The sequence below is a fragment of the Culex quinquefasciatus genome, chromosome 3 (genome assembly GCF_015732765.1).
Source record: "Culex quinquefasciatus strain JHB chromosome 3, VPISU_Cqui_1.0_pri_paternal, whole genome shotgun sequence".
NCBI lineage: Eukaryota > Metazoa > Arthropoda > Insecta > Diptera > Culicidae > Culex > Culex quinquefasciatus.
The window spans coordinates 128,034,065-128,052,925 of record NC_051863.1 but is presented as its reverse complement, the minus strand read 5'-3'; the positions used below and the strand labels follow the sequence as shown (position 1 = coordinate 128,052,925).

The following is an 18,861-nucleotide window of genomic DNA, read 5'->3' as shown; positions in this document are numbered from 1 at the left end:
AATTGTGGTGGAAATCACAAATCAAATTTCTGGGATTGCCCCATCAGAAAAAGGTTTTGGATTCTCGTGCTAAGCATCAGCCGAAATCCAAACCGAAATTTTCTCAAAGTCAGGTTGTACCTGCATCTTTAAATCAAACGTTCGTGCTGTCTCACTCGAACAATTCTAGAAATACCCCTACCGTGGAAAAGTTAGGTAACAACAATGGCATTTCTTATGCTAACGTCGTTTCGGGTTCATCCACGAATTTTAAATCCTCTACCAATCTTTCTGAAATTGGGCAGGTACCTCAAATCTCATTTGAAATTTTTCTGCTGGCAACGCTTTGGGATCTTCTGATCTCGGCGATGTTACGTTTGAAAAATGACTTTTTGCAAAACTCACTGTTTGGTTTGATTCAAACAATGAGTAATGCTACATCCATGATGGAAGCAATCCAGATTGGATTAAAATTTGCGAATGATGTTGTTCTTACCCTGAAGTTTAATCATGGATCTAAGTAATTCCATCAATATTATGAATTTTAATGCTCGCTCTTTAAAAGCGAAAGAAAATGAATTTTTCAACTTTTACGAGTTCATAACGTGCATGTTGCTGTTATAACCGAAACATTTTAAAAACTGGCACTTATTTGAAAAGTGATCCAGATTATAAAGTTATAACTAATAACCGAATGAATCGAAATGGCGGTGGAGTTGCAATAGTTATCCACCGTAGTATGACTTATAGCACGTTACGTGACTTTAAGTTAAAAGTTATTGAAAGTTTGGGCATTGAACTTGAAACTTCTTTTGGGAAAATTATGATTGCAGCTGCATATTTGCCATTCCAATGCACTGGGGAAAATAAAAATTATTTCAAAGGGGATTTGAATAAACTTACTCGGCATAGATCTCGATTTTTGATCATCGGTGATTTTAATGCCAAACACCAATCTTGGAATAATTCAAAAGTAAATTCCAATGGTAAAATTCTGTTCAGAGATTGCACTTCTGGTCTTTATTCGGTTTTATACCCGAATGGGCCAACTTGCTTTTCTTCTGTTAGAAATCCATCAACAATTGATTTGGTTTTGACAAATCAAAGTCAGTATTGTGGTCCTTTAGTGACTCATGCTGATTTTGATTCTGATCATCTTCCAGTAACTTTTTCACTTTCTCATGAAGCAGTTACCAGACCCAATAGTTCTGTGTTTAATTACCACAAAGCTAATTGGGACAGGTATCAGCATCATATTGAGAATAATTTAAATCATGATTTTGTTTTAGAAACCAAAGCTGATATTGATTCAGCCTTGGAATCTTTAACTAATGCAATTTTGGATGCTAGGAATATTGCTATTCCTAAAGTCCAAGTCAAATTTGATTCTCCCATTATTGATGACGATCTTCAGCTTCTGATTCGTCTGAAAATGTTCGCCGAAGACAGTATCAACGTTCTCGTGATCCTGCACTGAAGCGAATTCAAAAGATTTGCAAAAGGTTATTGACCACAGATTCACTCTCCTGCGAAATGAAAAGTTCGCAAGAGATGTCGAACAAATTAAACCTTATTCCAAACCTTTTGGAAACTTTCAAAGGTTCTTAAGAAACCTCAAAACCCATCCCTTCTTTAAAAGATGGTGATAATATTCTATTAACTAATGGGGAAAAAGCTCAAAACTTGCTCAGCAGTTTGAGAGTGCTCATAATTTCAACTTGAATGTTTTGAGTCCTATTGAAAATCAAATTTCAATAGAATTTCAGAATATTGTTGAACAAGAATTTTCATCAGATGAAGTTTTTAATACGGATCTGAATGAAATAAAATCTATTATCAAAAAATTTAAAAATATGAAAGCCCCTGGTGAGGATGGCATTTTTACATTTTAATTAAAAATTACCAGAAGCAACTTTAAGTTGCTTGGTCAAAATTTTCAACAAATGTTTTGATTTGGCATATTTTCCCAGTAGTTGGAAAAATGCCAAAGTAATTCCGATTTTGAAACCGGATAAAAATCCTGCTGAAGCCTCAAGCTATCGGCCCATTAGTTTGCTTTCATCTATTAGTAAATTATTCGAAAGAATAATTCTTAATAGAATGATGACGCACATTAATGAAAATTCAATTTTCGCTGATGAGCAGTTTGGATTTCGCCTTGGGCATTCAACTACTCATCAGTTGTTGAGAGTTTCAAATTTAATTCGAAGCAACAAATCTGAGGGCTATTCTACTGGCGCTGCTCTTCTAGACATAGAAAAAGCATTTGACAGTGTTTGGCATAAAGGTTTGATTGCGAAATTGAAAAGGTTTAATTTTCCGATTTATATCGTGAAAATTATTCAAAATTATTTGACGGATCGTACTCTGCAGGTATGTTATCAGAATAGCAAATCTGATCAACTACCTGTACGTGCTGGCGTCCCTCAAGGAAGCATTTTGGGTCCAATTTTATACAATATTTTTACTTCTGACTTGCCTGATTTGCCCCAGGATGTCAGAAATCACTTTTGCTGATGACACAAGCATCTCCGCCAAAGGCAGAAGCCTTCGTGTCATCACAAGAAGATTACAAAAAGCTTGGATATTTTCAATTCTTATTTGAAAGAATGGAAAATTACTCCAAATGCTGCAAAACTCAACTTATTATTTTCCTCACAAACCAAGGGCTGATTTTCTTAAACCAAAAAGTCATCACATTATAAAGATGAATGAGGTAAATTTAAAGTGGGAGGATCAAGTGAAATATCTTGGACTTGGTTTTGACAAAACCTTACTTACAAGGATCACATTGAAAGTATCCAGGTTAAATGTAACAAATATATTAAATGTTTGTATCCACTTATAAACAGGAATTCTAGACTTTGTCTCAAGAATAAACTGTTAATTTATAAACAAATTTTCAGACCTGCCATGCTTTATGCTGTGCCGATCTGGACAAGCTGTTGCTTAACCAGGAAGAAAAACTTCAGAGGATTCAGAACAAAATTCTGAAAATGATTCTGAAACTTCCTCCTGGTTCAGCACCAGTGAACTTCATCAATTAGCCGAAGTTGACACTTTGGATGTTATGTCCAATAAGATAATTGATGCATTTCGACAAAAATCATTGCAGTCTTCAGCTGCATTGATCCGCTCTTTATATAGTTTATAAGTTAGTTTTAAGGTATCCCTTTTCCCTTTTGTACATGTAGGACCTCCTACATTTGAAATCACTGAATAGCGAAAGCTACAATATTTCATGAATAAATGAAAGTTGCTAGTAATTAAAATTGAGGTGAAAAGTCATCGTTTGTGATTGGACACTCAATGATATTTTAACTGAATGAATGTACATGGAAAAGAAATTTGAATAAATATAAATTAAAAAAAAAAAAAAAAAAAACCAATCGGAAGGTAGGCCGAAAATATGTACAAAGAAGGTCGAATGCTAGAAGCAATATCCCAAAATAGGGACAAAAAATGCTTCAGTTTCTCGGGCTTATACAGAAATGTAAAGTATTTTCGTCAAAAATGTGATTAAGTAAGAGCATTAGCATTAAAAAAACAACTTATTCATGTAATAAAAGCAAGGCTGCCTATAGGAGCCTTTGAAAATACATCAAATAAAAAGTGTGCTCGGCTTAGTAGGCCCAAAATAGGGACAAATACCCTAAATGATTAAAAAAAATTTTGACACGATTATTATTTTCTAAATAATTTTTCCAGTTTAACCATCAGAATAGAAAAATAATCAGGAATTTATCTGATACTTTTGTAACCGACCCTCTCCGATTTCAATGAAACTTTTCAGACATGTTATCGTAGACCTATATAAGCCATTTTTGTATATATGGAGCCAATTGTACTCAAAAATGACATTAGAAAAAGGTGTAAGTTATTTAAATAATTTTGTATTTTATAATTTAAAAACTATTGTGTCTCAAAGCCGATGCATGGTATCAAAAAGTGGTCAATGACAAACTTGAGGAAATTGGACGGGCTTTCTGAAAAAATACACTGAAAGAGAAATTTACGCCACTTCTATGAGATTTTTCAATTTTCAATTTTGAAAGTTAAATTCGAAGGAGAGGTCACTTTTTTTCGTTCAAAACTTTTGAAGAAATAGCCTAAGATGTTACAAAAAGACTCACAAAAAATGCAGGGTGGTATGTCTCTCCTAAAAAATATGAAAATCATTTACAATTTTTTTTTTTTGAAAAGTGGTCTAAACATCCAAAATGATCATAAACCAATAGTGGGAATCGATTCTCCAGACAATTTTATATAAAAGTCTTCATATTGACCACTGTCATATTCCAATCCTTGTGAAGATATAGGGGAACTTTACCCTTTTTCAGCCTACTTCTATTATCGGCTATCAGCACTTTGAACATGAATCACAGCTTTCATAAAGTGTTTTGACTGTTCTCAAGCAATAAGTAGCTCAAACAAAAGTGAGCAAGCAACTCTCCATTGTTGATACATCTGAAAATGTTGATTTAATAGCGGAAAATGGCAAAAGTGATGAGAATTGGTCGAACGGCTTAGAGTGATTAAAATGGGTATATTTCCCCTAGCGATCTTAAAATATTTTTTTTAATAGGTTTTTTAGTGGCTTTTGGCAATTTCTATATGACAGACTTGGTTTTCCAGTCTCGAAAATATTCTTACCGGAAAGCTCGTCCAATTTCTCAAGTTTGCCTTTGACAACTTTTTGATTTGACTCGTTAAAATATTTACCTAAGCTTATTTACTATCCAGGTTTTTACCGCACTGAAAAAATATACTATATTCAGTAATGAGCAATGTAATCAAGCTTATATCTGTAAGTCCATACATCCATACACTAACGAAAGTCAAAATCGTCAAAAAATTACATGTGTGTGTGTGGTCCAATCCAATACCCGCTAACCGGTAGCGAAATTATGGAAAAGTATAATTTGTATCAGACTTTGTATATGCCGAATGCTGATGCAACTTATCTCAGTCCCGGGTGGTGATAGCCCTCGCGCTGCTTCCAACGACCCATTTCAGAATGGAAGAGATCCTAGTTTCGTTTTTTTCATATTCAAAGTTCCAATTCCTGATTCCAAATTTCAAAGGTACCGACTGGGATTTGATCCCTGAACCTTCTGCTTGTGAGGCAGAAGCCGTAACCATTAAGCCACGGAACCAGTTTTAAAATCGTCAAAAATGTACATGGGACAATTATGCATAGAATAGCAGTTGAGGGGACATAAGCTCGAGAAAAAAAATTTTTTTTCGTGAATCGATTATCCCAGGTAATGTTTTTCCTAGGTCTTCAGATAATTGAGCCTGGACTGTAAAATCGATTGTGTTACTACATCATAGCACAGAGTACAAATGTATATCATTGAACAAACAGCATTGAAAAAAATTAAACCAAAATACGTTGAAAAGAGCTAGGGTGTGCACCATCCGCCTAAAAACCGCCACTTCCAAAATCATGATGGCCTACAGTAGCAAAACATTGGACCATCTAATCACTGCATAAAACATTCCGTACGAACGACATCAGACCAATGCCTGACTGTCCTTCATCGGAGGGTTGTAATTTTACGCGCCAAAGAAGGTAAATAAAACGAAATCGGACATAACATGTGTAAAGGGACTATTCTAAGTTGTCACTTGAAAAATCATTTTTGAGTTAATTTTATGTTATGTTTTCGTTAATGTTAATGCCTTTTGCATTATTTTTAGTCAACTGGAATAATACAGAAGTGAATTTTATATTCAAACGCGGTTAACATTTCGTCGCCATCGTGCTAACTTGTCGTACGTGCATTTTGGGCCAAATTGAGTTAAGAACGCCATTTTGTGCAGCTCACAATGCCTCACCTTTTGACCTTCACAGATCCCCAAAATTCGATTTCAATCCTGAGATATTCAACAAAAACCGAAAAAACTCCGTGCACTTTACATATGAAAGTAGTTTCAATCTTGTCGTGCTATCTTGTCACTTCATGAAAATTGATGTAAGTGCGACAAAAGGCCAAAGGGATTTCAGGCCAGGAAAGTCAGGATGCGTTTGTCGCACGTACAAGCTAGACTACCGTAAACATTTGTAATTATAACTTGGGACTCCAGCAACCAACTTCAACCAAACTTTGGGACAATGCACAGAATGGTGAGCCAAACAAAACGTGATGGTTATTGTTTACATTGCGTGCTCTCGTTTTTGAATATTCAAGGTCAAACATTATCGTCGATTTATTTTCTTTCCAAATTATTGAGCCTTATTCATTGTTAAGTCAAGAATTCTCAGCCGCGACGGTGGCGCCGCCAGCGTATCTTGCACACTCTAATTTCTTTGATGCAAGATTGTATGCAACGCATTTTTAGTGCAACAGTGTTTACACACAAGTTAGAGCCTAGATGTACATCTGTTCTCTGTGATCATAGTGGCTTATTCTGCCCTGTATCTTAAATAGATGATTAATAAAAAATAATCAACATGATCTAATGATTTAGAAATTGTGAAAACATTAAAGTTTGAATAGTAAAGCTTTTTATTAAATTATTCCTAAAACAAAATTAATTCTTATATAGTCTTAACCAAATTTCTTTTTTTTTTGTCGTTCCAGCCCTGGTGATAGTGTACGACTACCACCCCGGTTCCCAGACGATACTCTCCAAGTTCTTCATCCCCGCGGCAGAATCCACGAACGGCTATTCCGATCCATTCGCCGGAGAAGCGAGACCCTTCAGGTAATGCGTCCCTCCCTGATTTAAACAGATTTTCTAACCATTTGAACCCTGCAATATAGTCACAAAAGTTCCCTACACCGAACCGCCGCCAGTGCGCTGCTGCCGGAGAACGAAATCTGGTCAATTATCATCCAGCTGACGGCCGGTCTGCGGTCGATCCACCAGGCCGGTCTGGCCTGTCGGTTAGTACTCACACCATATTTGTTTCTTGAGTTGAAGTTAATTTTTCAACTGCTCTCTTGTAGGACACTGGACCCGACGAAGATCATCATAACTGGCAAGCGGATACGGTTCAGCTGTACGGCCATTTCCGACATTGCCACGTTTGACCCGAACCAACCGAACCCACTTTCCGTGGTGAACCACCACCAGCAGGTCTGCACACTTCGCTTTTACTTGCGCGTTTAGGAATTAACCACTTCGCTTTCTCAACAGGACGATCTGACGGCACTGGGCAAGCTGATTCTGGCGTTGGCCTGCCGAAGCCTTCAGTCCGTGCAACGAGATCAGATCCAGAACAGTATTGAGCTGATATCGCGCCACTATTCGTCGGACTTGCGGAACATTATCCTGTGCGTTTGATTTGACCTCCTAAATCAAGAAACAACCATCCTAAACCCCAAAAAATTGACTTCGCAGGTACCTGCTGTCCAACAGCAACCGCCGCTCGGTGACGGAGATTATGCCGATGATCGGGGCCCGCTTCTACGTGCAGCTCGACGCCCTGCAAGCCCAATGTGATATCCAGGAGGACGAGCTGGCGAAGGAGATGGAGTGCGGCCGGCTGTACCGGTTGCTGGTGAAGCTCGGCACCGTCAACGAGCGACCGGAGTGAGTACACCGTGGTTTGCTTATGACTTTTTTTATTTTCAAAATGGTTTTACAAATTTTATTTATTAGGACTCTATATGGGTAATTCTCCGCCAACTCACACAGCAGTTGCCCTGACCCCTCTTCGATTTGCGTGAAACTTTGTCCTAAGGGGTAACTTTTGTCCCTGATCACGAATCCGAGGTCCGTTTTTTGATATCTCGTGACGGAGGTGCGGTACGACCCCTTCAATTTTTGAACATGCGAAAAAAGAGGTATTTTTCAATAATTTGCAGCCTGAAACGGTGATGAGATAGAAATTTGGTGTCAAAGGAACTTTTATGTAAAATTAGACGCCCGATTTGATGGCGTACTCACAATTCCGAAAAAAACGTTTTTTTCATCGAAAAAACACTAAAAAGTTTCAAAAATTCTCCCATTTTCCGTTACTCGACTGTAAATTTTTTGGAAAATGTCATTTTATGGGAAAGTTTAATGTTCTTTTCGAATCTACATTGACTCAGAAGGGTCATTTTTTCATTTAGAACAAAATTTTTCATTTTAAAATTTCGTGTTTTTTCTAACTTTGCAGGGTTATTTTTTAGAGTGTAACTGTTCAAAAGTAATATATGTATATTGTTCAAAAGTAATATATTTTTTTATTGCTTTCCATAAACCACGTGGATACTTTTGGACTAAAATGGATGCTGAAAAGTTGAACTTTTCAGCACTTGTTTCAAAAAGTAAAACTTTTCAACATTATTTACAAACATGGACATTTCACTTACAATTCCATCCAAAGAGTGTTTTTCGGAATTGCAAAAAATGTTGTATGGAACTCATTGCAAAACATGTTTTTTCAGCACTCGTCGTATTTATTCAACTCGATGAACCTCGTTGGATAAATGTACGACTCGTGCTGAAAAAATCTTCTTTTTGCAACTTGTTGCTTAAACTACTAACTTGTTGTATAAACTGTTGCATAAACTACTATAACTACTTCTACATATTTTCAGATTTTTTTTCCAAATAGAGGTGGGCAAAACCACTCTTTTCACAATTTTGTCTATTTTAGGGAATAGTGAGTTATTTATGTTTGTTTTCATTAGACTTTAATGCATTATTTAATTTGCATTTTTATTTATAAAAAAAAACGAAACACGAGAAGATTCGCTTGAGAACCATAGGTCTAAACGTTCAAATAATTGGATGGGGGAGCACCTAAACTTAAATCTGGGATTTTGAAGAAAATGTCTATCAATTTTACGAAATTACGTTCATGTATGCTAAAATTAAACAATTTCTTGTATTTTATTTCGAGAAAATATTCAGCAAACTTTTGTCTACATTCTGATTTAATCAAAAAAGTCTATAAATGCAAAAGTTTTATCGAGCAAAATGTACACCGTGTACACAATTCTGACAAATTTGACTTTAATTTATAAGCATTGAAAAATTTTAAACTGCATTTTTGTTTCTCAAAAACAAGTTTAATGATACAATTTGTTGGAAATGCATTTAATAATACTTATAAACTTAAAAATATACTAAGGCTTAAATATTATTCCATCTTGAAATGGTTCTACCAAAATACCGGAGTTTCAAAAGGAATCGTGGCTCTTTTCTCGTGAGTCATGGTTCGTTCACTCTTTTAGTGAACCGGCTCCCTGAGCGGCTCGCTCTTTTTTTGCCCACCTCTAGTTCCAAAATTCAAAAAAGTAAAATTTCTCAAAGAGCCTAATTTGCTGAAAATTTATATATATAAAAAATTTCGACGGTTTTGTTCGAACGCGAATCAGTTCAATACGGAGCGTTGGATCGAGGTGCTTTTTGTTGCGTTGGGTTCGTATAAGCCCAAAGAAGGTTCTTAAGTTACGTAAAATCATGTTTTGATCACAGGAGGCTGAATAAGCAAAAATCAAAAACGTCAACAAACGAAAAAAAAAGACAAGACGAAGTTTGTCAGGTTAGGCTTGTTTTTAAATAAAAGTTATAACAAACATGCTACACTAGGGTGTAATATGGTTGTATGAAAAAAAAACAAAGTTGTCCAAATTCAGTGAGCACATCACTTTTTCAGTTCCTTTTGGGGTCCTAAACAACTCCCCAAAGTTTGGGAACGATTGGTATAGTCCTCACTTTGCGCAAAGCGATTTAATTTTCTATGAAAATTTGTATGAGAGAAACCATTTTTTGGTTTTTATAAAATTCACGTTTCACACTATATTAAAACCGGATTCATAATCGGTTGCTCTGAAAGTTGCTCTACAACTTTCCCGAAGAGAGTCCTAAAAAAGATACAGCGACCTCAAAACTGGTCTAAAACGTGTTTTTTGCTCTAAAATCACGTTTTAGACCAGTTTTGAACACGCTGTATGTTTTTTAGGGACAAACTAGCAACGTACTCTCTTAGGTAAAGTTGTAGAGCACCTTCCAGAGCATCCAAATATGAATCTGGTTTTAATACAGCGTGAAACGTGAATTTTATAAAAATCGAAATCCAAAAAAAATGTTTTTCCCATACAAATTCCCAAAGAAAATTAAATCGTTTTGCGCAAAGTAAGGACTATGCCAGGGGTGGCCAACCTTTTGGCCCTGTGGGCCAGATCTGATTTTTCTGAAGCAGTGGCGGGCCGTACCTAATGTTTGATAAAAGTTGAAAATGCAAAAAAATCATATCATTATATTCATCAGATCATTTAAAAATAATCAAATAAAAAAAAAACAAGTATTGCAAATAAGATTCATTTATCTGGATTATAAGAAAAAAATAACAAAGATACCTTTTGAAATTAAAATTAAACAATAAATAGAATTTATTTAAACGAAATTTGGATCCGAATCTTCTTCACCAAAAAACACTTTTTGCTTTATTGTGCATTTTTTTGCAAAAATCTTACAAAATATTATAAAATGATTTGAAACACACACAAAATTAAAAAAAAAAATTCATAAAATTTTTTGCTGTTTTTTTTTCAATAATTCAAAAATATTTGCAGCGAACTCCGTTATCTGTATAAATAATTTGCTTTTTAAGCTTATTCTTGACAAAATCTATTACTTAAAGGTTTTATAAAAACTACATCATTTTTTTCTTACTCATTTAAAAAAAAACAATTTGAATAAAATAGCTCAGGTCAGAAAAACTAAAATTTAAAGTAAGCACATTCAAAATTGTAATAAATTCAATATTAGAATTATTCTGTACAACAATCAAGTTTGTTATCGTACATTTAATAATTTAAAGAAATTGATAATTATACTTTCTTTTCCTAGTTTTCAATTTAATTATTGATTTTGAAAACATCAATATAGAAATGATAAAAACTAAATTCAAACAAAAAATGTTTTTTTGTAGCCTAAAGGGCCATTGATAGAGATATTTTGAAATGCAGTCGCGGGCCGGATGAAATGGCTTCACATGCCGGATCCGGCCCGCGGGCCGTACGTTGGGGAGGCCTGGACTATACCAATTGTTCCCAAACTTTGGGAGTTGTTAAGGACCCCAAAAGAAACTGAAAAAGTGCTGTGCTGGAAAATTGATTATGATTTTACACCCTAATGCCACACAAATCTGGGGTAATTTTCCAAAAGGAAGTAACAAAATTATTTCCGGAAAAAAATATTGCTTCTTTTCCTCGAAAAAAAATGAAGAATAGCAATACAATATACAACAATATAATCGTTAGAAATGAGCCTAAAAATACTAATTAACTTAAATTTGAAAAGCATTGAAGCGATTTGGAGCATGGAGCTATTTTTTTTTTTAAATTCCCTCTTCCCCGCCGCAGGCTCAACCTCGACGTCACGTGGTCGGAAACGGGCGACCGCTACATGCTGAAGCTGTTCCGCGACTACCTCTTCCACACCGTCACCGAGGACGGGCGCCCCTGGCTGAACCAGTCCCACATCGTGCAGTGTCTGAACAAGCTGGACGCGGGCACGCTGGAAAAGGTGGGAGTATATCTGTTCTATACTTTTGATAACTTAAACTAAAAGCTTATTTCTCCTTGTTACAGGTCCAGCTGATGTCACGTGACGAACAATCAGTATTAGTCGTAACTTATGCTGAACTAAAGCACTGTTTAGAGCAAGCATTTTCCGAACTGGTTGCGGCCGCGACCAGCGTGTAATCGTGAGAGAAAGAGGTCCACTTCGTGAGGCTCGAAGCACGGCGACTAACAACAGTTTCACGATACATTACCAACGGCATCAGCGCAGCAGAAACACACACAAACACACGTACACACACACACACAGATACACCCAAAACATGTGAAACGACAGGTCAAACAGTGGAGAGAGAAAGTGAAAGAATGCAGTGATCCTATTTGATCTTATTTTTTATACACATACACCTACAAAGAAGCAAAGAGGATGAAGAAGGGAAGAAGCGGAGAAACACAAAGTGGGAGAGAAAAAATCACGTTGCATAGCGATACAAAGTGAGGAAGGAGAAATGGGGGAAGGAAAAGTGAATCATTGTGAAAAGTCGATATTTACACGTAATATATTATATAAAAAGAGAGAAAACAAAAACAAAAAAACATTGCAAAATAGTGCAAGTGTGGAGGAAGACGATGAAAACAAAACAGAAACATCAGCAAAGATGAGCGGCTATGGAACTCTACGAACGAAATGTGAATTGTACAGGTGCGTAAAAGTGAGAACAAATTGTGAATGGATCTATCTCTGTGTTTTTTTTCTGTTCTGTTATTTATAAAAAAAAAAAAACAATGTGGTTAGGTTGAGTGCGATCGTGGAAAAATAAAAAAAATGAGATAAAAATAAACGGGTGAGAGCCAAACTCGTTGGACATTAAAAAAGTATTCGAAAACAGACAAAACACACCGAAAAACAAAACTTAAAAAGAAGCATGTGATTGTTAGAAATTGAAAAAACGCAACAAATAAGTATGTTTAGTTAAGCAGACAGCTACATTGGCATAATCCGTTTATTAAATTTATGGTCACAATTAATTTTTTCCTCAAAACTAAATTCTTTTATCAGTTTACGAGAAAATAATTTTAATTTAAAGAAAGAACTTGCAGTTTTGGTTAACTTTGTTGAATAACATAATTGGATGATTTATTTTTTCTATATCTAGGTTGGTTGCTAGGTCTATTGATTACTTTTAAATATTTAATTGTTGTGAATTTTTATCTTTTAACCTGCGAGAAGTCAAACATTCTTACAAACGGTGCACTAAATCCGTAAGCTGAAATTCCGAATAGTTAAAGAAGATGTTTATGAATTATGTTTATGAATTACAAAACCAACCCCATGCTTTACAAAGTACATTATTCAACATTCCTAGAAAGCTTGTTTGGATTCGTTTAAACTCATTTTTCCAATTCCATCGTGAAACTTCTGACTTTTCCTGTCATTTTTGAACGACGAAACGGCCTACTTTTCTCTACCAAAAATAACAGCATCGAAAGGTAATAATTTTCAATTCAAGGGCTGAAAAGTTTTACTTTTCAGCACTTAAATGGGTGCTGAAAAGACGAACTTTCGAAAACAACAAAGTTGTAAAAAGAAGATATTTTTAGCATGAGTTGTGCTGAAAAATTCAAGTTTTGCAACGAGATAAATACAAAAAAAAATTGTTTTTTGGCTGTCTTCTAAGAGAGTGTCCATAAAATGTCATTTCATTTTTAGATCCTTTCTACAATTATCTGAAAGTGTCCCCAAGCGACCACCAATAACCGGGTTTGGAGTGGACTGGACCTGGGTGCAGAATAGTTGTCCGCAAAGCGGCCTCAATTTAGAACTGTCAAAGCGGAACCAATTTACTGTTTGAAAAATGATGCCAAGAATTGGCAAGTATTGTAATCGATCTATAATTTATTTTGTCAGGAATAAAAAAGTCGAGGGCGTCGAGCTTTTTTATCAGCATTAAGAAAAGGGTTGAAATCGAGATTGTCTTAATTCGTTGCTAACATTTCCATAAGCGCTAAGTCTCACTCAAAACCTATTTTTTACTAATTGTTTAAGACGAATTATCAGTAACTGTGAATGACACCTGCCAAATAACATTGAATAATCTTACTCCTGTATTATCACTGCACTTTAAAGATACATATTCTCGTAATTTCCATCCCGTTGCTTTTCTGATTTACAAAATTCCCCACTTCTGACGTAATATTTCATCACGTTGAAAACAAAGAAGGACTCTTTTAACCGCCCATCGTTTAGTTTACGAACAAAAAAAAACTCGAAGAATCATCATTTAATTTAATATCATCAGATCCAAAATGTTTCAAAACGAGTCACTTCAGCAGCAAAAAATATGTCACGCTTGAGCTTGAACAAAGCCTTCTACTTTGTTTATGTTTACAGCTGTAGTGCAGTTGTATTAGTGAGGAGCATTGGGGATCATTCTGAAATCACGTTACGCATTCTGTCTTTTCAGCACCCAGGACTGGACGAGTCAGAAATCAATGGCTTTACAGTAAATTGTCATTTCTCACAATTTCATGAAGTTTGATAACAGTCAAGTTGATCGTTATGTCAGTTATGGTCAAGGTTTGTTGCATTTTAATGGTATTAAACTCGAGCATACATTATTCTAATTCTAGATTAAATTTTTAGAAGGTCCTATCTGCATAGGAAACCCATGACTCATTGGTTGTTTTGAAAATTTAGGTACTCTAGAATTTATTACACAAAATATCTAAAGGGGTTGAATCAATACATTTCAGTACACTCAAACGCCAACTGTCGTCAAAGGAACGGGGTCACTTTTTAGTTTGACACCCCTTTTACACGGAGTTCACACACACTACCAAACGTTTGTTTTGATAGTGTAGTGTGCGTGAGCGCCATGTAAAAAGTGACAGTTCGTCACTTTTTAGTTTGACTTTGACCAACCAACGGGGTACAAACTAAAAAAGTGTCAAACGAAAAAGTGCCACCGGGGGTTGAGTGTAAACAGATTGATGTTGACATCAATAAATCTATCAACTTACAACAAAAGCTGAAAAAAGGAAATAAAAGGCTAATAATTAGAAAATCCGGCATACCGTGAGTTTTTAGAGCATTGAAACGCTGTGGCAGTTTTGACAGATCGAGCTGGTGTGAAAACAACGACAGATCTCGGCCCACACCGGTTATACCAGGAACTGGCCAACAAGACTCCAAAGTGGTTCTGTCAATCGTGGATTTCTGGATTAACGTCGACTAGGGAAAATATACCCCTTCTCGGTCTATTTCTATGATCGGCTTATCAGAATTTTGATTATGCTATCATAAAGCGATTTTGACTAAATCTGTCAACTTACAACTTGTAAGGTGACCGAGGTTTGACAGTATTAGACTACGACAAACGAACAAAAAAACTCGCAAACAATCTTTTGACAGTTTTCCCGTCATCTTTGTTTGCCTGCATTTCTTTGCAGAAACGTCAGCCGGCATACATTTGGCTTTGTTTGCAAGCTGTCAAACACGAAAACGTGCGAGTTTGCTTGTTTGTTTGTTTTAGTCTAATACGACTGCAAAAGTGACGAAAATAGGTCGAATAGCTCAGAGTGGATGGATAATTTTCCCCAATCATAAGCGAAATTTTGTCTTTGGTGAAATGGACTATTCGTGAACAACAGTAAAAGATCAGCTGTTCTGACGTTTCAGAACCGTTAGGTCACAAGACCCTGTCATTTAAATTTATATGGAACGACCTGATCGGTTGAAATGTAAAGGTCGTCAAATTTGGGGTCTAAAAATTACTATTGTTTTTATTTTAGCAGGTGAAGGAAAGAAAATATCCTTAGCATGTGATTGCAACCATAAGGTCAAGATATGGACAGTTGTGCTAGACGTAAATGTCAAATTAACTAAGAAAATATAAGTTCGTACTGACTGAAATCCTAAGCAACACCATAACTGCAAGTATTATTTTTAATAAATTTATTTTGATAATCGAAAATATAATCTTTCCAAAAACACAAATTCTGGCTGCTGCTTCGAAGAAGAAATCACCCATACCTTTCGCTGATTTGGTTTCAAAAACACATTCACACTGATTTACACATCAACATACAACATACACAGAGCGAGGTCGAGCGAGATTTAAATAAAAATCATGCTATCGCGACGTAGAGATGAACCGAAACCCCTACAATTAAGAGGTACGAAACACACGTAAAAGTTAAAAAAAAAAAAACACAATACTATTATTTCGCTTTAAGAAAGGTAAAATGTAAACTGAGAAAATTGTTTGTGATGTTATTTTTTATTGCCTATACATTTTTTTTTAATTATTTAGAGCGAAAAAGGTCCATTTTGAGCGCGTCTTTATTTCCTGATTATTATATTCTGTAATAATACTATTTTGCGCCTAGCTTAGTGGGTAAGAGACTGCGAGAAAAGGTGTTACTTGGCTTAAGTGTCGAAAGATAAAGAACGATTACTTACCTCTTGTTTCTCAGAACAGCAAAGTCGATGATCGAGTTTTTCCGATCATTTTTTTTTCTGGTTTTCATTTTCGATTTACAACTCAGCAAAATTCCGGCCACAAATTACACGTACTAAAAACCATTTTGCGAACTTTCTCCATGCATTTCGGTTCCAATTTTGTTACTTTTACTCTATTTAGAAGAAGAATACAATGGAAGTATGAGCTTCTTTTTAATCGGTAACAAATGTGTAGTTGCTATCAAGCATATAACATGTTAGTGGAAAATTTTAAAAAAGGAAGGAAAAAGTAGTGTTAAACAATCTCGCTAACTAGTGAAGAAGAAGAAAGTGTGGTGGGAGAAAGTAGTGGAAGGACACACACACGTGGAACAGAACGCAACATAGATGTATATGAAACTTTATTGTATTACACACAGACAGGGAAGCAAAGGAGGGATTACATATTTCTACAAGAGATAGAGAGAAGAACACTCAAACGAAAGAGAAAAGGGCAATGTTTTGAGAACCGAGCGCAACAGAAATACAACAAAAACAAATTCATATTCTTCCTGGAGCAAAAAGAAAGCGAAAGAGAGCAAAATGAGTTGAAGAAAGAAAGAAGGAAAAAAAAGAGAAATGGCGAAAGACTTTTTACTGTGACAAATAATATTTAAAAACAGAGAGGAAGGGAGCAGAGGTAAAACAAAGGAAAATACTAAATGAAAAAAATACACTTATAGGAAAGAGATATATTTGTAATAAAATGGAAAAACAAAAACAAAAAAATTACAAAACACACACTCAAACAAATTTACCAGGGATTCGATTTGTTGATTTGAGCAGTTCTCTTTTTTGTTACAACTGGCAACTCTATTGCATATCTTACACAAGAGCAACTAAAAACGTGATCCTATTTCTCATTCGATGGTAAATCTGGCATGCTGGTAGTGAAATTCTCAACACCCTTTCAGCTCAACTCGGATTAGTTGGTACTGATGATTTTGTTTTTTACTGTTTCTTCAGAATACTTTAACACAGATGTACTATTTTTTTTAACAAATCGTTTATTTTTACAGCTTATTCCATAGATTTTGTGCAAATGCTAATAGTTTAAACCAAAAGTTTGAAGAGAATTTTCGCCGAAACTAAAATTAACAGATCCGACTCCAAAAATCTCATTTTTGTAACTCTTTAAATCAATCTTCCTCGCGAAGGTGAAATTGATCTCACTTGCAATCAACCATCAAAAAAAAGCATTGGCAAATCATCATCAACGTTTTCGCGCTAAAATTCTCTTCCAGCCGAACCTCTGCCACCATCAAAACAAAATCGCATGATTATTTTGTAATGCAACCATCAACCAAACTCACAACTGCAAGAAAAAAGAAGAAAAACTGCGGAAAAGGAAACCATCAACAAATCAACTGATTAAGAGAAAGTAAGGTGAGAAGGACAGAGAGAGTGTGGACTCTATACGGATGAAATTATTGTATAGGAAAAAATGTGCTGAAAAGTGCACGAGAAAATTGCAAGAAAAAAAGTTATAAAATTTAAAATGTCAAATGCCTCGAGCAGCTTGCGAAGGGGGAATTTGAGGAACAAAAAAACTAATAAAAGAGAGAAAAAATATGTTTCATAAAAAACTGGTTGTGTTTGATGATTGATCCGAAATTCAAAACTATCTATACTGCCCACAATGTTTAATATATATTTTCATCTTGTTAATATTTATTACCCTGCTCGACATTTTTTGAGTTGATGTCTTCATTTTCGTCAAGTCGCTCCAATCGATATAACTTTAAGTGGAACCCCTGCCTATAAATGTTTTTTTTTTTAAATTTCGTTTAAGGAATAAGGCAACCATGCGCACCCTTGTTTATCTATGGAGGTAGCAAAAAATAAGTGGATGCGCATGATTTCTTAACGTGATTCCTGTAACTTTTGACCCTTAAGTCCAAATTGACTTGTCAAAAAAATTTAAAAAAATGTGTGTTTTCTAGAGCTCTAAAAGCCTCCCCGAACATCACTATTCTTTAAAACTTTACCCTGAATTGCTACGTTCGAAAACCGATTTTTGAAGGTTTACTCAGATGCTTTCTCTAAATTTGGTCATAGAAGGCGTAGATTACGAGATACAATTTTGGTGTTTTCGACAAAGTTGCGTGGATTGGCAAGTCCAACAACTTTCTACATGACCAAAAAATCATGAAAAGTTACATTTTCAAAATAATTCTGATCGTAAACCACCCTAATTTTCAACCAAACCAAAAGTTGCCCCTTTCCATTTGCAACAACGCTTCGGAAGACACCAATGCTCCAAAACTTCACAATTTTTCGGAAAATCAATTTTCCACTTAATTTTGCGATCTCGACCATTGTGTATTGAAAGGGTGGATTTTGTTATTTTGAATAAAGTGACTACCGTCAGTGGGGGTGACTGTGGGTCAAAAAATGATATACATTTCGCAAATTTCTAAATAATAAAAATCAATCAAATGATACCGATACACTTTTAGCGTAAGATTGTTCTTAGATAGCTTATCAATATTTTCTCAAAATAGGACCAAATTGATGAAGTCTACTTTAAATGCCAATCGTTTGAAAATTGAACCAATCTCACCCTTTAAAGGGGTAACATTGGATCAAATGAAACTAAAATGATAGTCAAACACACAGATAGGGTAAACACAAGTCATCCAACAGTGTTATTTGTTCTGGGTAATCGTATTGACACGCTACAATGTTGTTATCAGAAATTTTTGAACTTGTAGGTAAATACTTTTCGAGCAAGTTAACATATATTTCAGGAAGGTTGATTTTTTGTGAGGTCAATTTTGACCAAAATTGTACCTCATCTTTAGCCATCTGTTAAAATGTTAGGCTTTGTTCTAGAAACGAGTTTTTTTTAGCAAAGTTTACTTAAGAAAATCCTTAAAAAATCAGTTTGACTCATTCTCACTCCGCAAA

The 18,861-nt window shown here is 35.3% G+C and overlaps 1 protein-coding gene across 3 annotated transcripts in view; it reads left to right on the top strand.

Annotated features, from left to right (window-relative positions):
• The window catches only part of LOC6038835 (PAN2-PAN3 deadenylation complex subunit PAN3), a 102,620-nt gene extending 89,850 nt beyond the window's left edge, over window positions 1–12,770 (top strand). For all 3 annotated transcript variants that reach the window (XM_038258889.1, XM_038258891.1, XM_038258890.1), the window contains exons 11-17: window positions 6,567–6,690; window positions 6,750–6,872; window positions 6,936–7,065; window positions 7,126–7,262; window positions 7,330–7,521; window positions 11,292–11,454; window positions 11,520–12,770. In XM_038258889.1, the coding sequence (XP_038114817.1) occupies window positions 6,567–6,690; window positions 6,750–6,872; window positions 6,936–7,065; window positions 7,126–7,262; window positions 7,330–7,521; window positions 11,292–11,454; window positions 11,520–11,633 (983 nt within the window). In that variant the 3' untranslated portion in view covers window positions 11,634–12,770. The remainder of the gene's footprint in view (window positions 1–6,566; window positions 6,691–6,749; window positions 6,873–6,935; window positions 7,066–7,125; window positions 7,263–7,329; window positions 7,522–11,291; window positions 11,455–11,519) is intronic.
• Window positions 12,771–18,861: the final 6,091 nt, after the last annotated feature.